Source organism: Diabrotica virgifera, chromosome 9 (assembly GCF_917563875.1).
Source record: "Diabrotica virgifera virgifera chromosome 9, PGI_DIABVI_V3a".
NCBI lineage: Eukaryota > Metazoa > Arthropoda > Insecta > Coleoptera > Chrysomelidae > Diabrotica > Diabrotica virgifera.
In genome coordinates this window covers 184298654-184323961 of record NC_065451.1, presented here as the reverse complement: position 1 = coordinate 184323961, position 25308 = coordinate 184298654, and the positions used below count along the sequence as shown (strand labels likewise).

Genomic DNA, 25308 nt, shown 5'->3' with positions numbered 1-25308 from the left:
ATTTAAATGGTTTATATTCAGAAATAGATTGTTTAGAAGCTTCATTAATACAGTCAATAAGGAAATTATATTTTTCTTGGGTATTTAAGGATGTGTGAGGTTTTTCGTTTAATAAGGTATCAACAAGCTGAGAGTATAATGACCAATTTGCTTTTTTAATGTTCCACTTAGTACTGGGATAAATGGTATTAGCATTAGTTTCCAAGACATCGATCACAACCTTTATAACGAAATGATTTGATCCCAAGGTATCAAGATTTACAGACCACGAAGTTTTATCAAAAAGGGATGGTGAGCAAAACGTGACATCAATCATGGAATCTGAGTTTCCTGGACTCGTTTGGCAAGTTGGTTGTCCATTATTCATTACTACATAATCTAAATTCTGAATTGTCTCCACAATTTGGTGGCCTATATTATCATTTTTATATGAGCCCCACAAAGAATTATGTGCATTCATATCTCCTCCAATGATACAAGGGTGTTTTAGTTGAGAAAATAACTTATCCCAATCTTCGGTTTTGGTTTTAGTTTTTGGGCACCTATATACAGAGAGTAAACTTAAATAACTTTGTTTATAGTTGATTTTAATACCACAAGCAAGCAAGTCTTGAATATAATTTTTTTTAATTGTTATGCGCTCAAAAGGAATACCAGTTTTAATTAAAATAGCAACTCCAGAATAGCCGTCATCGCGATCTTCGCGTATCACATTATAACCTCTATAAATATATACAACATCCCGTTTAAACCAAGTTTCACTTATTAAAGCTATGTCAATATCTTCGGTTATTAAAAAGTTAATAAGGCTGTTTTTGTTAGCAACAGCTGATCGAGCATTCCATTGTATTATTTTGAGTTTAGATTTGTTCGTCATTAGATGAGTTATTTTTTAAAATATTATCTAGAACATTATTAATACCTTTGGCTAACAAATTCATGTCAAGTGATTTTGCCTCTTCTAAACAATTAATATTTTGAATAAAACTTGAGAAAAGAAGTACTAAGGAATCTACTAACTTATTTTTATCATTGTCTGTATTAGGAAAACTTTCCTTATTTAAGGGAGGTAAAGGTTGAGACGGTCCAAATCTGAAAGGGATGAGATATGGTGTAGGATCTTCGGAAGTTGGAGATGATACTTTTCTTTTTTTATTTGCACTATACTCAGTGCTTGATGTACTACAGCTTGGTTGGCTAAAACTTTTGGGTTTCTGTAGGTGAGGCCTCAATGGCTTGAAATAAGGAGATGTACTAACTTCAGAGGAGTTAGTTAATTTTGGAAATTCTTTGTCTGAATTTGACAATATTTCAAATCTGTTATTAGAAATAAGACCAGAAAATGATGAGTCACTCAAATTTTTTGCCTCCAAATATGAGATTTTATGTTCAATCATGATATTTTTTATTTTTTTTTGATGTTCGAAAAAAGGACAGTTTTTAGAGATCGATATATGCTTATCAGTTTTACAGTGTATGCAATACTTTTTTGTTTCATCACATGTATGTATGTCATTTTTAATTTGTCCACATTGTATACAGTATTCCTGTGTACCTTTACACTGTCTAGAAATATGTCCATATTTGAGGCATTTATAACATTGCGTCACTTTACCCAACAATTTTTCCACTTGGAAAAATACATAATTTATCACAACATAGTTTGGCAAACAATTGCCTTCAAAAGTAATTATAACATTACGTCTAGGGACGTATTCTGTATTTCCATCCTTTTCTACTTTCCTGTGCATTCTTTTAATATCAATAATTGGTGAACTAGAGCTCATATATTTTTTCAAATAGTCAATATTATATTTGGTATCAACATCGCGTATCAGTCCTTTGATTTCCAAGAGGTGATTTGGAATGTACGCTTTTAAATTATCGTCCTTTAAGTGACTATTATTGACTAAATTGTTTGCATCCAAAATAGATTTGAGGATTACTTTAACACGGTTTCTTCCTATACTTTTAATTTGCTTAATATTATTAATCTTTTTAATTTTTGATGTAAAATATCTGCAACAACCATTGGATGCAAACGGGAAATATTCTGATCATTGGTCTTCTCAACATAAACACAACAATTTTGAAAGTCGTAACTATTACAATTAATATTAAAAAGTTTTACCTCCCTTGTAGCAGAAGAATTTGTGGTGATAGTTCCTGTATCCATGTCTTGATTACTATCACTAATAACTTCAGCAGTATTTAGTTCGCACACTGGCGTCTTTTTTATATTCTCCCCCATCTGGGGAGAATATTTTCACTTTTGTATCACTATTCTACAATATGTAAATGTTTTTACCCACGATGAAATTTAAATGTTTTAATTGTCACAAAAACTGCGAGCTGAATGTCAATATTTAGGTACGTTTAACCATGGCCAAATTTTAAACTGTTCACACAAAAGTTAAACACCGTGAAAAGAAGCCTAGGCTGTTTAACCCATAGGACTGAAACTTCTTATCAACGATAATTAAAACCACTATAAAATTAATTTAAGTTAAACTACTAAAAAATTAATTTTTTCTGGAGCTATTTTAGATGCAACCGTATTTGACGTTTATTAATGTCAAAGTGAAACCACGGCTTCCAATCTATCTTCTGGGAAACACAATATTTAGGTATTTCCTCACCACACGCGTATTGTGAGATGGAGCACCATCTTGTTGCAGTCAAGGTCGTTTGGGATATTGTTATCTTCTGAAAGTTTCAAATAATGAAGTTTCTACATTAAAATGTAATTGAAATACTTACTTGGATTTGGAAATAACCGAGTCAACTCAAGTGTAATACTTCATCACCATCATTCAACCCGGATCTATCCACTGCTGGATATAGGTCTCCCTCAGTCTTTTCCATGCATTTCTGTTTTGTGCTGTTTGTATCCAGTTTGTGTCGATCCGTTTTATGTCATCAGACCGTCTGGTTGGCGGACGACCTCTACTTCGATATGCTTCTTGTCTTGGTCTCCAGTATATTATTCGCTGTGTCCATCTGTTGTCCGACATTCTAGCTATGTGTCCAGCCCAGTTCCACTTTAGGGTCATAATTCTTTCTATGGCATCCGTCACTCCTGTTCTCCGTCTTATTCGTAATTCGATCCCTACGAGAAATTCCCAACATTGAGCGTTCCATGGCTCTTTGGGTAACACAAATTTTATTTCTCTCTGGGTAAAACAAAAAGTGTAATACTATTTTCCAATAAATTTAAATAGGTACACCGGACCGTTTAAATTTTATTCAATGAACAAGGAACCAATTATACAGGGTGTCCCGAAAAGATTGGTCATAAATTATACCACAGATTCTGGGGTCAAAAATAGGTTGATTAAACCTCACTTACCTATATACAATAGTGCACACAAAAAAAGTTACAACCCTTTAAAGTTACAAAATGAAAATCGATTTTTTTTAATATATCGAAAACTTCTAGAGGTTTTTTATTGAAAATGGACATGAGGAATCTTTAGGGTAGCAGCATCTTAAAAAAAAATTATTGTGAAATTTGTGTACCCCATAAAAATTTTATGGGGGTTTTGTTCCCTTAAACCCCCCCAAACTTTTATGTACGTTCCATTTAAATTATTATTGTGGCACCATTAGTTAAACACAATATTTTTAAAACTTTTTTGCCTCTTAGTACTTTTTTCATAAGGCAGTGTTTATCGAGATATTTTGAATATTTGTCGAATCCACCACCTATTTGTATATGGTTAAGTATGATTATAGACACTTGTTAATAATCAGAAAATTTATTTATAACTTAAATTTTTTGGTATATTTTGAAAAAGAAGCCACATCTCGATAAAAGTTGACTTATCAAAAAAAGACTAAGAGACAAAAAAGTTTTAAAAACACTGTGGTTAACTAATGGTACCACAATAATAGTTTAATTGGAACGTACACAAACAGTTGGGGGGTTTAAAGGAACAAAACCCCCATAAATTTTTTATGTAAATATAGTAAAAAAGTAGCCGCATCTCGATAAAAACTGGCTTATCGAAAAAATACTAAGAGGCAAAAAAGTTTTAAAAACGTTGTGTTCAACTAATTGTACCACAATAATGAATTAATTGGAACGTACACAAAAGTTTGGGGGGGTTCAAGGGAACAAAATCCCCATAAATTTTTTATGGGGTGGAAAAATTTCACTATAATTTGGTTTTAAGGTGGGCCTGTCATAAGAATGATACATGCCCGTTTTCAATAAAAAATCTTTGAGAGTTTTCGACATATTGAAAAAATCGATTTTCATTTTGTAACTTCAAAGGGCTGTAACTTTTTTTATGAGCACATTTGTACTAAGGTAAGTTAAGTTCAACCGAACTATTTTTGACCCCAGAATGTGTGGTATGATTTATGACCATTCTTTTCGGGACACCCTGTATTGTCTCATATTATTCCCGCCCATATATCAAGTTTTCCTGGATACTCTGTGTGGCATTCACATACCCAACGAGGATTGTTATGGGACCAGTATTTACAATTATGCCGATTTATGTTTCCATTAATTAAAAAAGTGGCCTTATAGCAAAACATTAATTAAAAATTTTGATTCGTTTTGATTGTAGCATTTATGTCTGCAAACTCTTCACGTCTATTGAAATCAGCATTTGACAACTATTACTAATCTTATTTTTTTATGGATATAATTTATTTTCGCGTAAAATTTTCATTACGGATGTTTGCGAAATCGTAAGTTCCCTGGATGTTTGTCTAGTACTCAGGTGTGGATTGTCTTCTAACAGGACACAAAAATGTAAGATTTTTTTTCATAGATTCATTTCATACATAATCTGTTTTTAGTTGATACAATTTTTATGCCCCCTGATTTGGAAAAAACTTTTCATGAACCAGTTTCGTGAAATTTTTTTTACTAATTTACTGACGATAGATTTGTTACAGTGTTTCTTTTATATAATATTATATAATAATAATAATAGTCGTCTCCCGTTTTATACCGCTGACGCGGCTTTGGGATTATAGCAGAGTAGTCTGCTATATCTAGGGCCTACGGTAACAGGGATAAGGAAGGTAACAGGGCCATTGCTACGCTTCAATCGCCTATTATTACCCCTGGTTTTACCCAAGGTACTCATTTTATTTAGGCTGAGTCGACCTGGGGCCTATAGGACCTTTTAAAAATGTCTATAAAAATTTCTAGTTTTGTTGTTCTTGCCGGCGCTAGGATTTGAACCCCGGCCTAACAGCACGCGAGCCAAGTATACTACCGCCTGAGCTACGCCGGCCCTCGGCTATATATTATTATATAAGGTATAAATTATTAAAAATATTACACGTTTCTTGTTAACTTCTTGTCATCATATCCCTAAAATCAGTAAAATCTCACTTCGTTCTTTTTCAAATTTTCAATCCACTGTGACTTTAAACACCAACAACACTACTTTTCTGATGTTTGGCATAAAGGGCCAAGTCAGAATTTCACAACAATAATGTTTTAATGCCTTCTGGGCCAAAAAATCGGTTCTTTTTATTGGTACATACGGTTTAAGTCTACAACTGTTGTACCCTCATTTCGTGTGGCGGCATTATTTTTTCCTTCAATTTTAAGTACATACTAGAGAACAAAAAAGTTGATCCCAAGAGTGTGCCGTCAAATTTCAAAACCATTGTGTTTGGCATCAAAAAATCGGATATTTTTTGTATAATTCGACATTTTTTATGTTCATAGAGTCTAAAAATTATATACAGAGTTGGGATAAAGTATGGAATAAAGCAACCAAGCAAATGTATTTGAAACGAAAAGAACATTTTTTATGAAACTTTTCATGCAAGTACAGTGACGCAAAAGGCATCTGATGCCATATTTTTTGTTACTAGTCCACTTCCGGTTTCACCGGAAATACCCTTAACTTATTTACTTTAAATGGAACACCCTGTATATTTTTGCAGATTTTAAAAGAACTTGTTATTTTTAATTCATATACATACCAAGTTTATGGAAGAAAAAACTATTAAAACAAGAAATAAATCTCTTTACAGTTAAAAAATAGGATAATTTATTTACGTTAGACCAATGATATTAAAAATTAAAAAAATAATTTCAAATGTTGAAAATGTTTGCTGTCCACCTCCTGACAACGTGCAAGCCTATAAATAAATTCGTGAGTCAATTTTGCAAGATTTCTCCACGTATTCACATTCATCAATTATTCTTTATCTCAAATCCTGCAAGCATGTTGGTCGCCTAACGTAAACATGTGATTTTAGATAACCTCAAAGAAAAAAAAACGAGCGGACCATTCTATGAATCCTCTACGTCCAATCCATCGATTTGGAAAATTCACTTCCAAAAAATGAAAATTCACCATAACCAATTATCATTAATATTTCAATACGATCTTTTTCACTTAAATGAACCATTTTAAATAAAACTTATTTCTGTCAATTAGTTCAGTAACTGTTTTACCTACTATACTAATTTCAAATAAGTCATGCAGTGCATGTAAACTACAATTTTAGTCTACAGTATGGTACTCGTTTATTTCCTACTACGTTGTATTAATACAAAAAATTATCTACAGACACTTTTTAACAAATTTTTTCTACCAAATTTGGTATGCATGAATTAAAAATAACAAGTTCTTTTAAAATCCGCAAAAATATACAAGGTGTCCCATTTAAATTAAATAAGTTAAGGGTATTTCCGGTGAAACCGGAAGTAGAGTAGTAACAAAAAATATTACAACAGATGCCTTTTGAGTCACTGTACTTGCATGCAAAGTTTCATAAATATTGTTCTTTTCGTTTCAAAGATATTTGCTTGGTTCCATACTTTATCCCTACCCAGTATATTGTAAAGTATATGCAATGCTATATTTTATAAAGTCGTCTACATAATTCGTAATAAGTCATCTAATTTATATATTTCTTTGCAGACCCAACCTCACAATGCATCTTCCAATGGATCTTGGAACTGGGCAGAGGACTCATCTACCACGACCCCACATGATACTATATCCGACCTGAGAAAGCAAATACATGTTCTAGAAAATGAAAAATCCGAATTGTTGGGTCAACTGGATCAACTCGATGCTGACAATCAAGAGAATTTGGCCAACATCATGGAGATGAAGGAAAAACTACAATTCCAACTGAGCGACGTCAAAGAAAATCTTCTCAAAGTAAAAAAAGATAACAAAGTACTAGCTGCTAAAGAAGAAGCTTTGAAAAAGGAGGTAGAAAGTCTTCAACGTACAGAAAAAGGTGAACATGTCGAAGGGGATAACGAGGAAGTTGATCAAAAATCCAGAGAGCTTGAGGAAGCGAACCGTAAGCTAATTAGTGAGCTCGAGGATCTAAAAAAGGAAAAGGTAGAAAGGCTTCAACATACAGAAAAAGCTGAACATGTTGAAGGGCACAAAGAGGAAGTTGATCAAAAATTCATAGAGCTTGAAGAAGCGAACCGTAAGTTAATTAGTGAAATCGAAGAGCTAAAAAAGGAGATGAGTATTTTACAGACTTCTTACCAAACTGTTGAGAAAGCTTTAGAAGATACTAAAACATCAGGCGAATCCAACAAAAATGAACACCTCAAAAAACTAGAAAGTGAAAACAAGCTCATTTACTCTGAATTAAAGAAAGCATCCGAAAAAATATCAGCATTTGAGAAAAAGAGTATAGAAGATGAAGAAAACGTCCAAAAACTAGCTATTATCCTTGAGACTTACGAAGAACAAGTCCGTTTTTTGAAAGAGGAGCTAGAAAAATCCAGAGTTGATCGCGAGCAACAACTTTCAGCTTTAAATATTCAAGTCCAACAGTTAACTACGGAACACAGTGAAGATTCAAATACAATCAAACAACTGGAAGAAATTGTAGAAGACAACAAAAAATATATAAGTAATTTAGAAAAAGAAAATACTGAATTAAAGGCAACTACTATTGATTCTTCCTTTGTTAAAGCTTTAGAAGATACAGTCGAAAACCAAAAAAAGGAACTAGAAAATCACATATTGCAGAAAGAAGAGCTCAAAAAACTTAATGAAGATTTGTTGGTAAAAGCTGCAGGAAGAATGGATGGCGATCTAGAAAGCGAATTAGAAGACATACAAACAGAACATGAAGCACAGATCAGCGTGCTTAGAGAGGAGCTAGAACAGTTAAGAAAAGAAGAATCACGAAACATAGCTGATACCCAGAAGGTTGAAAACTTGGAAGAAGAAAAATTAAGTCTTACTAGAGAGCTTAAAGACTCACAAGAACTATTACAAGAGTTAAAACACAACCATGAAGTAGCATTAGAAAGTCTTCAGCAAAAATATGTTAATATGATAACGAAAAGTCTTGAGAAATTTGACAAATCCGACAATATCCTAGATTACCAAACTAATCTTGACGAAGATTCTCAAGAATTGGGCAGCTGTATCAATAGAATAATAAACACCATTAAGGAACAGAAAAGCAAATATACTGAACTAGAAAAACGTTTACAAGATATATCAGAAGAAAAAAACACAATTTTAGCAGAAAAGAATGAAGAAATTAAAAACCTGCTGGAAAAATCTGATGGGCTTCAACAAGAAGTATCAGCTAACGCACAAGCAGCAAGAGAATTCGAAAACGAATGTAACGAACTCGCAAAAAACAATGAACTATTGATTACCGAGCTTGAAGCATACAAAAATCATCCAGGACTACAAACGATATCTGAATCCAATGAAGACAACATGATTCTTTTGGAGACGCAACTTGAAAATGCTAACAGAAGAATCGAAGACTTGGAAAAGATTATTGACGACTTAGAAAGAAGCCAGATGAGAAAAGATAGTTTGGAAGAAAGTGGCAGTGATTTAGAAAATGCTGTCAAACAACTTAGTGTTACTGAATCAGAAATTACCAGCAAACAGAAAGAATATCAAGATTTGTTAAACAATTTCGATCAGCTGCAAGTTGAGTATGAATCGTTGAAAAGAGAATTAGAAGAAGTTAAAGAAAATTTAGTATTCACTGATGAAGAAAATTCCGAACTAAAATCTGCAAATGAAAAACTAAAAACAGACAATGAAAATATGGAATATCAGCTTAGTGAACTTAACATCAATTCTGATAGTATGAAAGATGAAATACAGGAATACAAACAAAAATTTAAGATGATACTCAGCGAAAATTCAAATATAAAACTGCAGAGTGACGAAAATTTAAAGAAATATCTTGACTTTGAAAGTAAAATAAACGTTTTGGAAGAAAAACTAGCTTCAGAGGAACATGATAAAAAAGCTTTGGAATCGCAGGTTGAAAGTATCACTGAAAAGTTAAAAAATGCTAAAATGACAGAAACTACATTAAAATTACAACTTGAACAGAAGAACAAGGAATTGGCATCCCAAGCAGAAGAACGATATAATATAGAAATAGCCTTAGACAAAACAAATAGAGATGTGGCTGAATTCCAAAATAATTTTGTCGAATTGCAAAACCAAAATGATAAATTGTTAATAGAACAAGAACAATTAAGGACACTTAAGGATAATGATCAACAGAGGATAGAAGAACTAGAGCACTTGGTGACAGATTTAGAAAAACAGTTGGAAGTTGCCAAGACTGAAAGTGTGCAAAAAGTACAGAATGTAACTGAAGATATATCAGAGAATATAGATTATAACAACTTAAAGCTAATGTTAGACCAAACTGTTTTAGAAAAAGCAAATTTGCAGGCAGAGCTGAACAAACTAACCCAAATTCAGTCACAGCTAAAAGAAACTACAGAAAAAATCTCGGTGCTCCAAAATCAACTCCAAGAAATCACAAATTCCCGCAATGAACTCATCAACATGGTCACCATGAAACACCAGGAAAATGTTACTTACCACAACGAAATCCAAAAACTGAACCAAGTGCTGATAGCTGAAGCCGAAAAATATAAAAATTTGGAAGTGCAATTGAAAGCGGCTGTGTCCCCCGAAGATATCGAAGCCAAAAACAATGAAATAGAAAAATTAACGGACCAAAACAGTTTTCTTAAGGAAAAATGTGAAGTTCTGGCTAAGAATCTTCTCGAAGAACAAGCTCAAACACAGAAGTTGTTAGCAGAGAGATCGGTTCCTTCTGAGAAAGAAACGTCGCTTCAAAAGAAGGTAGATAGGCTTCAAGCTCATTTGATAGAGCTGGAAGAGCATTACACTCAAGAACTGCTCCAAGCTGAGCAGAAGAACGCATCATTGAAGGCGAAGGTAGCAGATATCGAAGAGAGGGAGAAGAGTTCCAGTACCATGTATACATCTGTTAGTATTAGAGCCAACCAACAAGTAGAGTCGCTTCAGAGTCAGTTGCACACAGCGATAGCCGAAAGAGATTCTTTGAGAAAGCAAATTTCCGATGCTGAAGATGAGAATACAAAACAAGCAGCAGCACTGGCGAATCTACAGTTCGTGCTTGAACAGTTTAGGAAAGGTAATGTGCATATATTTTATATATTATAATTATTATAGTCCAGATTCAATAGACCTGGATCCCGCGTACCAAGAAAAAGTTGATTAATAGCAAACTGAAAATTCGTTAATAAAGCTAATTTGTTAAGCAACGGTGTCTAGTCGGACAAACTTTGATGTATGGGAACACTGAAATAGGGGAAGTTTTAATTGTGGAACAGGTTAAAAATTTGGAACGTCAGACTACGAAAACGTTCCATGTATTTAGTCGGACAGAACTTCCAATTGATTTGTTACCATTTCATTAAACTCTCATGCAAAAAATCAGACTGGTGTTTATCACCAACTGGGCATTTTAATGAGTGGAACACGAAGAACATGTCAAATGACAGAAATCATGGTTTGTAACAGCAGTCTGATTTTTGCATGAGAGTTTAATGAAAGGGTAACAAATCAATGGATATGGAGCGCCAGATGTTGGGTGTCTCCCTGAGGGACCGAATCCCAAACGAAGAAATACGTCGTAGAACAAAAACAGCGGACGCCGTCGAAAGAATCGCGTCGCTCAAGTGGAATTGGGCAGGACACGTCGCCAGATTGTCAGACAACCGATGGACAAAACGTATTGTCGAGTGGAGGCCACGAGAAGAAGCACTACGGAGCAGAGGACGACCACCAACCAGATGGGCTGACGATCTGAAGCGCATTGTCGGCAACTGGATGCAAGCAGCCGCACAAAACAGAGAAAGATGGAAAGAGCTGAGGGAGTCCAGCAGTAGACGCGTACGGGTTGATGATGATGAACAAATCAATTGGATGTTCTGTCCGACAAAATACATGGGACATTTTCGTAATCTGACGTTCCAAATTTTCAAACTGTTCCACAATTAAAACTTCCCCTGTTCCGGTGTTCCCGTACATCAAAGATTGTCCGACTAGACACCGTTAAGCTATTAACAAATTTTCAGCCTGCTGTTAATCAACTTTTTTTGGTACGCGGGATCCAGGTCTACAACTGTTATACGAGTATGCTGTATTCTTCGTACATTGAATTTGAATCTACTTTTCCAGACTTTTTCTTTTTTTTTCCCATCTATCTCATTTAGAAATAGGATCTAATGCATTTTACTGGAAAAATGTTCCAAGCCAAAGACAAGAAAAAAGATTATTACATTTTACTCACTACACAAAAATACTCTTAAAGCCTCGAAAACTGGACTTGGATACACCAACTCCAGTTAATGTTGGTATGCTATTATTTCTGAACTGCTTCTTTCACTATTGATAACCAAAATCTGATACATTTTATTGATGTTTCTTTATTTAGTAATATTATGGCTGCTTCTATGATTGTTCTCTTTTTGTTATCCGTTTCTTTCATGACTTTATTTTAATACATCTATCCACTCTATGCTAATTATTCCATGCATGTTTGCATATCTCGGATCTCTGTAAGTCGCTATTTTTAATGTATTATTCATGTTTATTTATCCTACCACTTATTGGTGTTGATGTTTCTCCCAGATAAGAATTGTTGATTTCACAAAGTATTTTATATACAGAGCTTCTGTAGCTCTGTATCAAAGAAAGAGCTAGAAGTTCTGTATATAGTTTCACAAATCTTGCCCAAAACTTTCGAGACCAATAAAAAGATCTTTTCGCCGCATTTATAGACTTTGAGAAAGCTTTCGACAAAGTTAAACATAACATTCTCATGGAATGCCTTACAGCGAAAAGGACTAGACAAAAATGATATTAACATAGTGAGAAATCTCAATTGGAACCAACAGGCTATGATAACATTAAATGGAAATAGCACTGATGCGCAACAGATAAGTAGAGGAGTGGGACAAGACTGTGTACTTGCACCATCAGGTACTATTTAATATACTCCGAAGAGCTATTTACACAAACACTTGAAAACTATACAGAAGGGATCAAGATAAATGGTGAAAATATAAATATCATGGTGAAAATGAGAGACCTGCAAACATGGGCGCATATATAAAAATGTTCAGGGGGGCAGACGTGAAGATTTTGCACATTACATTTTGTACACTTTGAGTAACTATATACAGTTTAAAACAACCAAAAAGCCAGGGGGCCACGGCCCCATGGGCGCCTATGCCTGCAAACGCTACTAAACACAATTTGTGATACTAAAGTGGCGTTTATACGCCGCGATAAATGCGAGCAATTTATTGTGACGCTGAATTGCTACGATTTATTGATTTTTTAAAGCTTGTTTAGACGCTGCGATATATTGTCGCGATTAATTATAAACTGAAAAAACTCGATCGTTACAATAAATTGATGCAATCCCAATCCAATTCCGATAAATCGCTGCGATGTATCGTTGAAATTGAAACAACTCGATCGATATCGATAAATTGCTCGGATTTATCGCGGTGTCTAAACGCTGCCTTTGGAACAGTTTGGTTTAACAATAAACATCTTTTTTTGGCATCATAAACCTGGATGGGTCTTTGCCTGTCTGGCTATGTTCTCCCATTCAGATCTCTCTTGTGCCCTTCTCCTCCGTTGTCTTCTGTTCATGGTTTTCAGGTCGTCTTCCACGTCATACAACCATCTCGTTGTAAGCCTTCCTTTTTGCCTTCCTATTGGCTTCCATTGTAACATTTTCTTTCTTGTTTTTGCATCTTCTTGTCTCTGGACAAATCCCAGCGATGACAGTCTTTGACTTTTCACAAATCTTAGAATATCATACCCTTCTTTCAATTCGTTAAGCTCGTCGTTTCTCCTGATTCTCTATGTGCCGCCTTCCTCTTGCAACGGGTCATGTTCTTTTGACGGTCACGTACCTCTACAAACCTCCTTTTGTCCACAAAAGTGGACAACATCAATCCCAAATAGACTACTTCATGATAAGGAAAGAAGACATACGTGAATGCAAGGACTGCAAGGTAATAGTGAGACAGTAAGCCAACAACATAAGCTGCTTGTCCTAGACATCGAAGTAAAAAGCGAAACTAAGCAAAAATATCGGACAGGACTACAAAAAATCAAGTGGTGGATGCTAAAAGATGAGAAAGAAGGTCTATCAGGGAAAGAATAGTAGAAAAATATGTTGAAACATGAAAGGAAGCCCTAACACAATTTGGAGAAAAATGGCCAATATTATTAGAGAGACAGCTATTGAAATACTTGGGAAAACGTCAAGAAAAAAGTTTGAGGATAAAGAGACTTGGTGGTGGTCAAATGAAGTACAAGGAAAAATAAAAGAGAAGGGAAAATTATATAAAAAGTGGCAAGAAACCAGATCGGATATAGATCTTCAAAACTATATGGTCGCCAAAAAGGAAGCGAAAGTAGCAGTAGCAAAAGCTAAAGCAGAAGCGTATTCAAACCTATACGATCAACTAATTGATGCCAGGAAAAGCGAAGCAAAGATATATAAAATAGCCAAACAGAGAGCAAAGAAAGCAAGAGATTTTAATCAGATTAGATGTATCCGAGATGAAAATAATAAAATACTAATTCACGAAAACGATGTCAAAAAGAGATGGAGAAAGTATTTTGACAGTTTATTAAATGAAGAATTTGACAGACAGCCTGTGGAGTTAACGGAGACAGTAACAGCAATGGTTACCAGAATAACAAACGAGGAAGTGGCTCTAGCGCTTTAAAAAATAAAGAAGGGAAAATCAGTCGGACCAGATGATATTCCTGGGGAAGTATGGAGAGTAATGGGAGAGACAGGAATAAGTTGGCTAGCAGGTCGATTTAATAGAATTATGGAAGTTGGACAAATGCCAGACGAATGGAGAAGCAGTATATTAGTACCTGTCTACAAAAGCAAGGGAGACATACAACAATGCACAAACTACAGGGCTATAAAACTACTTAGCCACAGAGAGACTGATAAATTTCAGGTGAAAGTAGGATTGCACCAAGGCTCGGTGCTTAGTTCTTATTTATTCTCATTAGTTTTGGACCAGATAACAGCGAAACTACAGGGTAGCATTCCATGGTGCCTAATGTACGCTGATGATGTAGTGTTAATAGGAAATAGTGAGACTTAGAACAAAAACTGGAACAGTGGAGGCAAGCTCTGGAGGAAAAAGGTCTAAAACTTAGTAGGAGAAAAACAGAGTATTTGGAATGTTCACTTAAAGATGGAGTTACTACAAATAAAATGGTATCTTTGGATTGGATGGTGAAATGATTGTGAAAAGCACTAGTTTTAAGTACCTAGGATCAGTATTACAGAGTAATGGAGAAATAGATGGAGATGCATGTAGTAGAATTAGGGCTGGATGGATGAAGTGGAAAGAAGCGAGTGGTGTGTTGTGTGACAGAAAAATTCCAATGAAGCTGAAGGGAAAATTCTATAAAACAGCCATAAGACGGGCTATGATGTACGGAACTGTATGTTGGGCAGTGAAAAAGAAAGGGACAACGAATGCATGTGGCGGAAATGAGAATGCTTAGATGGATGAGTGGAGTGACAAAGAAGAGAGCATAGGTTAAGATAGTTTGGTCATGTTCAACATCGAGACGTTAATCACCCAATACGAAGAATAGCTGAAGTGCAGATTCCTGGAAGGAGTAGGAGAGGAAGACCAAAGAAGACCTGGGGGGAGACGATAAGGAAGGACATGTTGGTAAATGGGATTAACATTGATATGACCCAAGATAGAATTGTGTGGAGAAATGCAATTAGGGCAGCCGACCCCGCATAAGGATAAGGCAAAGAGAATGATGATGATGATGTACCTTGTTTTTATTTCGTTTTTAACAATAAACATAAAAAAATAAAAAAAAAACAAAAACCATGGTTATCAGTAAGAGGGGTAAAGCCACGACAAGGATCCAGATAAAAAATGAAGATATTGAACAAGTGGAAAAAATTAAATACTTAGGAGTCTGGATTACTGAAGATCTAAATCAGAAATTTGATCCAGAATAGAGCAATCAAGAGCAGCCTTTTGAAGATGAGCAAATTTCTGAATAACCAAAGACTTAATCTGCAAATCCGATATCGGATGGTAAAATGTTATATCCACTCGTATTTTTCTTTATGGTTCTAACGCTTGGACTGTTAATGCTGACTTAGGTCCGGTTTCACCAACAACAAATAAATCAATGAATAGCTGTTCATCGAATAAAATTTATTAGACGTATATATTTATATTTTGTTTTAATATAATTTTGATAATTTAAAGTTAAACTGGCGAATTTACTTTCTTATAAATATTTACCGTGAGATTAACTTGCTAATTTATTCGAAGAGTACGTGTTAATTTGATAAATAAGTAAAATTAGTCTTATTTGACGTTAGTAAAATGAGAAATGTCAGTTTATTGGTCGAATAACTTTATTCATAGAATAAACTATTATTTGTCGTTGGTGAAACCATTAGTGGAGTGGACCTAAGCTTTGGAGATGTGATTTTAAGTAGAATTTTGAAAATATTTGTTGAAATTCAACTTTTAGAAGGGGTTTTCAGTCTAAAATGATCAATCTGTATATTCTATATTTTTCACAGTTTATAACGAAACTTTATTCGGGTCGAGTGTTTTTAATAGTTAATCTAAACTTGAGTAGACTAACTGGCACCTGTGGTATCTAAAAATTAAACAACCAAAGTCTGGTCCTGTATCTACTTATAGTTATAAGATAAGCTTTTATAACCCTCTCAGACTTATTAGATCAGAGTAAACAAAGCTTAAAACTTCTTAAAGTCCGCTGATTCATCATATTTATAATTATAATACAACACAATAAAACGGTATCTTTATAATCCTACTGTGATAAGATAGATACAATGTTTTGTGTTAAGTATTCGGTAAATTTGTATGCATCTGTGTACGTTGGCGGTTGTCCTGGGTCATGATGCTGGAAGATTGAAGTTTGCTTAAAAAAATGGGTATATATAAGGTAATTTAGATTCTAACAATAAAACACTGAAAACGTTTGTTTTCTATACTTCCACAAAATTTATTATAACTTTGTGACTACAGCTGTTTCGGCAGAGTGCCTTTCTCAAGTGATTTAGTTTACTATGGGTTTGCCTTTTTAAAGTCTTTAACTGAAGAGGTTGAGGAGTGGGGAGCTGTTTGTCTCGAGTTGGCCATTCAGAATTATATCTGTATTTTTCAATTTATTAATTTCCATAGATTCTAATAAAGATAGTTTAAGGCCTTTATATTGAATATGCAGAATTTGAAACTCTTCATTAAAAGAATGATTATGGTCTAGAAGGTGAAGTGCGTATGTAGAACTGTCTGTTTTTCCATTGTTGAAAGCCCTTTTTTGTTCTGCTATCCGTTTTTCAAAGGTTCTGCCAGTTTGACCGATATAAGTTTTCGGACAGTCACCACAAGTTAGTTTGTAGACACCACTCTGTAGTTTTCGGCTCTTATTGTTCTTAATATATTTGCTTAAGTTGTTGTTAGTTCTGAAAGCTGGTGTTATTCCTTTCTTTTTTATGTATCTGGCTATTTTTGTTGTTATCTTGTGAGTATATGTGATAGAGCAGAATGTACTGGGTTCTTTCTGTTCTTCCTTCTATGATATTTACGTACAGTGCGGTGGAATAAGTGTTGCCCCCCCTGTTAACTTGTTTATTTTAAGAATATAAGCAAAACGCTTGGACAGGTCGATTTTTAAACTAACCATAGTATATTATAGCATCAACGTTTCGAACTTTACGCCATCCCTCTTCAGGTGACAGCCATAACTTTGATTTTTTTAAATGGGAAAGTACATCATATGACACCTCATTTAAAAGCTCTTAAAATACTGAGTTCAAAAATGTATAATACTTTAATCCTGTTTGAGAGCGTAGGCCAAAAATTTCGGTTGAATTCTTTCTAAATGCAATCATTTTTTTCGAATCCTGAAAAAACCAATAAATATTTTTGAAAAATTTAAACGCAGAATGAAATATTACAGTATTCTCGATGGTTTAAAGTCCCTGATAACTCCTAAATGTTTATTTTAGTAAATCACAGTGGTGGAAAAAAGAGAAAATTTAGTGTGATTTTTAATTTCAAATATATTATTCAAAAGAAACTTTTTGTTTATTCTAAGGGACTGTCAGCCCTCGGTAATAATCTAATCTTTCATTCTGCGTTTAAATTTTTCAAAAATACTTATTAGTTTTCTCAGAATTCGAAAAAAATAAATGCGTTTAAAAAGAGTTCGACCGAAATTTTGGGCCTGCGATCTCAAAAAGGATTAAAGTATTATACGTTTTTGAAATCAGTATTTTAAAAGCTGTTAAATGAGGTGTCACATGATAATAATAATATAATAATAATAATAGAGTTTATTTGTAGCAACCTAGTACATAATAAATAAACCCAGTTTCTCACTGAAGTTGTTAGTCACATGGACTACAACTTGTGCGTGAGGGTTAAATTTAGATTATAAAACAACATGAATTTATCTTAAAGTTTACAAAAAGGAATCGATTATATTCTTGTTCATTCTTGTTCGCTCATCTGTCTTTAAATTTGGGCTCCTCTTCTCACTAATTCAGTTAACGTTAAATTTTGTTGATCGGGCCTACAAAAATCTCTAATAAATTTCAACAAAGGATTGCGAAAACTTCCGATGGGATTCTTCTGGCGGGACTTCGTTTTCTGTGAGAATTTTCATGATATTTTGAAGGCGTTTTATCCACTTTTACCATAATTTTTACAATTTAAATATTTAGAAGTGACATTTTGAAATAAATCATTTTGACATTTTAATAATTAATGATGTACTTTACTATTTAAAAAAATCAAAGTTATGCCTGTCACCTGAAGAGGGATCGCGTAAAGTTCGAAACGTTGATGCTATAATATACTATGGTTAGTTTAAAAATCGACCTGTCCGAGCGTTTTGCTTATATTCTTAAAATAAACAAGTTAACAAGGGGGGGGGGCAACACTTATTCCATTTTCGTATAATAATAAGCATTGTAAAATTGTTCTTCCTCTTTATGCTTGTTCATTGGCGGACTATTACTGTTTTAGTAACTTACTATTGTATCGAAGATTGCCACTCCGTCACATTGGTATATGACTGTACTAAGTCATATCGGTATCCACACATCCATAAGGAATAATTACGTTAAGCAGATACCTTCGATGCTCGATCAAGGAATCTTCCGGCCGAGTCAATTACCCTGGTCATCTCCAATCTGGGTTATACCAAAATGCCAGATGCCCCAGCAAAAATTAAATGGCGGATAGTTGTCGGCTACAGAAAGGTAAACGAGAAAACTATCGACACCTAACCGATATCCTATTCCAAACATAGGACAACCACATAGACAACCATAGTCCTGGACAAACTAAGACGCTGCCAATACTTTTCCACCCTCGATTTTGCCAGCGGATTCCATCAAATTAAAATGACCGAAGAAGATATCCAGAAGAGTGCATTTAATGTTGAAACTGGCCACCATGAATACCTGAGAATGCCATTTGGACTCAAAAATGCACTCTCAACATTCTAGAGAGTAATGTATTAAAATGAGTCTTAGGAGAAATATGCCTAATTTACATTCATCTTCATTCTCTTTATAAGCAATTCTTGTTGTTGATTGGTGGATTGATACCTCTATGGAAGGTCCATCTCCAGCTTTTACGCGATCGTCCGATACTTCTTCTGTCAATTGGTGATTTATCTCTTGCTATTTTGACCGCACGGGTCTCCCCCATTCTGCTTGTGTAGTTATCCATTCTTTTTTTTATTTAGTGTCAATACTTTTATACACTGTACATTATATTTTATTCTGTCTTCACTCCTCTTTCGATCTCTCAGCGTATTTCCTGTAATTCTTCTGAGTGCTCTTGCAGAACCAGTTGTAGGACTTGTGAGTTCGTAGACGATATTTGTTTCCTAACCGAACATACATAGCACTCATATGAAGAATAAGATCTACAGGTTTGCAAAATACGAGAGAGTTTTCAAATCCTGTCTTCAATCCAACTCTAAATTGTCTACTTTCTCATATTAAATTCTTTTCATACAGTTTAAATTTATGAATAATAGTTCTAGCCAGGTAGGTAGTGTCAAATTTGACCGGAGCATTTTAGCATAGCTGCTTTCTTTTTATTTAGTTAGGTATTCCAAAGCTTATTAACAAATGATGTGTCAGCTGGCCCAAAACCGGGGATTTTAGACAAGAAAAGGTAAAATATGAAACTTGATGGAAAACCACTACAACTTATGTCAAATATTTATCTACGTGACTTACAATTCTTAATAGCCTTGCTGACTTCTCTCCTAGCTTTCACTCAGGCAATCCGGGTTCAAATCCTGGCCTTCAATTTTATTTTTGTTTTTAAAATTGACATTTTATTTTGAAAAATAATTATTTTTATAATAAGGGCGTTATCCAGCGGAATACTGGATTTATTGTGTTTTGATTGATTTGCACACTTTCGATAGCTATTTTCTATTAGATATATTGCGTTTGGAAGAAATTGTCTGTAACCACTGGATATATTTCATGACACATGACAAACCTATTTAGTATTAATTTAATTCGCTCCTCATACAAACAAACATCCATTTTTATATACCTTTTATAAATAGAGAACAGGGAAATATTTAGATTCCTATTAATTAAAAAATGGGGGTTGGTGATAGAAAAGTGAAAAATAGGGTTGTATGTATCTTTTGGTTCTACATCATATTACATTAAGAAAAACAGTTTGTCCAAAAAATAAAAAAAATGTCGGGAGGGGGTGGGGAGGGCAACCCCCTTTTTCACTTAGATTGGTCGTACTAACTCAGGAAGCTTCAGGGGTTCATTTACAACAACTTTGCTTATTAAGGTCAATCATAATATTTATGATCAAATGCATAGTTCTATTTCATAAGTTCTATGCATAATTCTATAAAAGACATACAGATTTTTTTATATTGTCTCGTATAAATAATACAAACGTGGTATTATAAAAATAATTATTTTTCAAAATAAAATGTCAATTTTAAAAACAAAAAAAATTTCAACGCCAGGATTTGAACCCGGATTGCATGAGCGAAAGCTAGCAGAGAAATCAGCAAGGCTATTAAGAGTTGTAAGTCAAGTAGATAAATATTTGACATAAGTTGTAGCGTTTTTCCATCAAGTTTCATATTTTACCTTTTCTTGTCTAAAATCCCCGGTTTTGGGCCAGCTGACACATCATTTATTAATAAGCTTTGGAATACCTAACTAAATAAAAAGAAAGCAGCCATGCTAAAATGCTCCGGTCAAATTTGACACTACCTCCCTGGCTATTCTTATGTTTAATAAGTAAATTAGTTTATTAAAAATACCAACTATATTATAATCAACGCTATTTGTTAGATGACGAAATACTCCATTACTATTTCTAATTAAACTTTTATCATCGTTTTAGATAAAGAACAAGATGTTATTAGGGAGACCGACCGAATTCGACGTCATATCAACACCGAAAAACAAGTCCAAGAAGACCTTAGGAAAGAAATAACCAACCTGCAGGCGCAGCTGGAGGAACGAAATCAAGGCTTATTAGCAGCTTCAAGACTATCTGATCAGCTGGAGTCTTCGAAAAAGACCGTCGTAGGTCTGAAAGATGAAGGTAATCTTATGTTTGCGTGTCAGTCGTAGAGAAGAAAATAGGGACGTGCCGTATAATGATACAAATAATATAGTTAATTGCTAAACAAGCCATCAATCATGTTTATGATCAGTTAGCAACTTATTGTATTTAAAAATATTTTGCAATGCTATTTAATTTTTTCTTGAGACATTTTTTATCAGTTGTTCCATAATATTTATATAAAATGATGTCAGTTAGATTAAGTTTATAAAAGTTTAGATTAGGGTGAGAGAGGTTATGAGTTCCTAGACAGGGGCTGTGGAGATGTATGAGAGAGAAATGGGTTGACAAGTATGTAAGGCTCGTGAATGATATGTATGAAGGAGCTTACCAGGGGAAAGGTTGGTCAGTGTTTTGCGGATGATGTATTAATGGAGGAGAACAAGGAAATCTTGGAGTAGTTGTAGGGTTGGAGAAGCTAATGAAGAGAGATGACTTATTATCAGATCGAAACCGGAGTATATATGGTTGGCAGGTACAGGAATGTTTGAGGACATCAAATTGCTTGGGGAAAAACTAGAAAGGGTAGGAGAATTTAAATACCTTAGCTCCTATATAACGGAAAATGGGATACAAGATCGAGAAATTGTCCACAGTATACAGGCTAGTTGATTTCACTGTGAAGGGCTGAAAGGAAATATATACAAGAGTGTGGTAAGGCCTGCGTTGATGTACGGCGGTGAAGAATGGCGTTGGAGTTGACTCTAAGTCTTACTAGAACCACCAACTGCTCCATTTTGATCGCTTCGATGGATATAACCAAATAACTTTAAAATTCTACAGCAAACATTACCAGAGAGACGTTGATAGGGTTTAATTTCATCTTGAACCGAGTCGTCCATGGAATTTGAAGCAGCTTTCTCCATGTCCACATTTCAAAAGCGTCTATGCATCGTCTATCTGATTCTTTGGCTGTCCATGTCTCGCATGCATAGTAAAATATAATAAAGACCAGAGTTGAAACGAGTCTCTTCTTGTTAGTCATACTAATGTGACGATCGCACAATACCCCGTTTAGTTCAGTCATTTCTGCTCTTACTAGTTGTATGCATCTTCGAATTTGGGATTCACAACTACTTGTGTTGTTAACTAGAAACCCAAGATATATCATAGAGGAGACTATCTCACACCCCGCAATAGTTCGGGATTCAGGAAGGTGTTATTGGCGATCATTATCATCATCATGCAACCTCTTCCGTCCACTGCTGGACATAGTGCTTCTTGGACATTCGTTTAATGTCATCCATCCAGCGTGTTGGTGATCGTTCTCTGCTGTGTTTGTCTTCTATTGGGCGCCAGTTAATTAGTTTTCTGGTCCATCTTGAGTCTTTTAGTCTCGTTGCTGTCTTGGTTCCTTATTTTGTCTTTTTTTATCACGTCCAGAATCGATCTTTCCATGCGCCTTTGTGCCAATCGCATTTTTAGTGCTGTTGTTTTTGTGAGCGTGAAAGTTTCTGCTCCGTGCAGAATAGGCAGAAAGCATTGGTCAAATTGTCTTCCGTTTCATGACTATCGCGATGTTGCTCTTAACGATGTCTCTTAGTGAACCATTCGCCGCACAAACAAGTTTTATTCGTCGTTGAAATTCATAGGTGTGATTATCCTTGTTTATCATGATTTCATAGCTGAGATATTTTTACTTTTCTGTTAATTCGAATACTTGATTTTGGATGGTTAGGTGGTATTGGCGATCAATAACCATTATTTTGGTTTTGTTGTAGTTAACCATGAGTCCAAACTTGATATTAAGCGAAAGTTAGATATCTTGACAGCTCTTAGGTTTACTCCTCCCTCCCAACCATTCAAAACTCTGCGTATTATGAACTCTATATAGATGTTATATAAAACGCATCCTTGGCGTACTCACTTCTCCAAATGCATTCGTCAGATAGGCATCCGCCCTTTCGAATATATGCCAGGTTATGTTGATATAGTTTTCTGATAAGGTGAATCAAGTGTTTAGTTACAGCCATTGTCGTCAGTATGTTCCATGGTTTATCCCATCTAACATTATCAAAGGCCTTTTTATAATCAACAAAACATATAAATATCGGAAGCTGATATTCTCTGGTTTTTGCTATGATGTTTCTTACATTAAGGATTTGTTCTCTGGTACCTCTGTTCTTCTCAAATCCAGCCTGCTCAGATGCAATTTGCCAACCTATAACGTTTTCTAGTAGACTTTGCTGGATGTAGAGGATAACCTTACTGGCGTGTGATATTAGAGCTAGTAGTCTACAGTTGTTACAATTATTTGTTGGACCTTTCTTATGTAGAGATAGAATTATGGTGTTTCTCCAATCCTCAGACCAGACGCCTGTGTGCCAGATTTCATTACCAAATCGATGTAATATTCTCACTTCACATACCGCAAGATGCTTCAGATCAGCAGTAATGAAAACGTAGCCTGCTTCTTGGTTTAAACTTCAGTCTTTTCAGAGCAAATTCAACCTCGAAAAAAGTATGTCCTGTTCAGATTCAATGACTGTGTTAATGTCTGCGAGAGGTGTGTGAATCTTTTGTGAATGTATTTTATAATCTAGTATATTACCACATAGGCGAATATCAGTAGGTTTTGACAAAATTACGTGTCACGTCCCTATTTTCAGAGTTTGCATTTATATTTTGCATGAACAGTAACAACATTTTTATCAGGTTTTTCAGTTTCATACACTGTGGTTGTCCGTGAAATATCAGCTGGTAATTCTGGGTGGTTGTTGATCCCAGAATATCAGCGGATATTACCATGAACAGCTATTCTGCCACGCATATAACTACATTTTCACCTTTTTTTTTCATTTATTTTCGTATAATAATAACAGTTTTGTTCTTTATATTTATTTGATACAGTTCTTTGTTATCAGAGTTAAACCTATAATTATACACCACAATTTTTAGAGGTTTAGTGGAATTTTTGTCTCTGACGACTGCAGATGCAGAAATAATATTTTAATTAACTTTATACACAATCAACCTGCAACAACTGCATAATAAAAGAAACATTAACATTTATGTTGTTCCACGGTTTAGCTCTGACCCTTATATTTATTAAAAAAAACTTTTGTTAATTTACAAGGTTCAAGTATGTACGTTTTGTAAAGTATAATAATTTGTTTAATGTATTTGTTGAGTTGTATTGTTTTGTTCGTTATTCAATTTATTCCAACACTTGTCCAATTTTATGCACTGTAATACATTAAGATGGGCGATTTTATTTGCACATAATTTTCTGGTGATGGTTAATGTTACAAAGTATTATATATACAGACCGTTTAGACTTAAATTAGATAGACACCCTATAAATGGCAACACTGCGCCTATGCAGAAGACGTAAACATCTATTAGATTCCGACGGAGTGGAGTATCAATTTCACCAGCAAAATAGAGGTGGCTATTTAGTTTAGTTCTTGAATATTAGTTACTTGCATAATCGCTTAAATTGTTCATTAAATTAATTATAAAAATAGGAATATTTTTTCACTGACTATGTAAGTATTTTTTTTCTCTGATTGTGGCCTTGGTTTAGAACTAGATCCTTTAGCCACGTAATTGTATATCTTATCACTAACTCAGGTGTAATGTGTAGTGTGTGTGTTGAGTAATATTTAGTGATTACAATTATGATTTAAAAACCAATAATCGAGAAAAGAGAAAAAATGATAAAGTGATTTTAATAACATGCTGTTACTATCGAAACGAGTACATAAATTTTGAACATCTTTTACAATTACAATAAAATTATAGTATACAGCAGTGTTTGCCGATTTTAGGGCCTCCTTCATTGTCTTATATCTAATCAAAAACTAAACAGTCTGTATGTATATTTGTAATGTAGGTCATTGTTTTTATCGGTAATCGCCTTACACCTATTGAGTCGTGATTTTCTATCACCTCACTCTTCGACGCACATTTTTCCATTGTGGTCGTTTTTCATTTCTCTCATCTCTTTTAATGGACCGTGATAGTGTGACGTCGAAACGTCAAAAAGGTTTCCAAACAAAGCAAACGTTTGACGTCTGTGAATCGATTATACACGTTGTTTGTGTAATCATTTTTAATTTTAATTTGTTTTAAAAATCATCTGCACATTTTTTATAAAGACACCTACACAAAATCAAGGATTTACAGAGTACAGGGTTATTCACTATATTTTGACCTCCCCGTAAATTGCTGTATTCTGCAGAATTAGAAAAAAATGTAAAATACAAAAGTTATTCGATCTTAAAATTATGATTTTTTGACATATATATCGTACTAGTGACGTCATCCATTTGAGCGTGATGACTTAATCGACTATTTTTTTAAATGGGAATAGG

General features: G+C 34.4%; 2 protein-coding genes across 5 annotated transcripts in view; one reads left to right on the top strand and one right to left on the bottom strand.

The window, feature by feature from the left end:
• LOC114335610 (guanylate kinase) overlaps positions 1 to 25308 on the bottom strand; it is a 345069-nt gene that overhangs the window by 115323 nt on the left and 204438 nt on the right. The window lies entirely within an intron of this gene.
• LOC114337986 (thyroid receptor-interacting protein 11) overlaps positions 1 to 25308 on the top strand; it is a 270838-nt gene that overhangs the window by 235174 nt on the left and 10356 nt on the right. For all 3 annotated transcript variants that reach the window (XM_050661112.1, XM_050661114.1, XM_028288570.2), the window contains 2 exons: positions 6906 to 10419; positions 20768 to 20971. In XM_050661112.1, the coding sequence (XP_050517069.1) occupies positions 6906 to 10419; positions 20768 to 20971 (3718 nt within the window). The remainder of the gene's footprint in view (positions 1 to 6905; positions 10420 to 20767; positions 20972 to 25308) is intronic.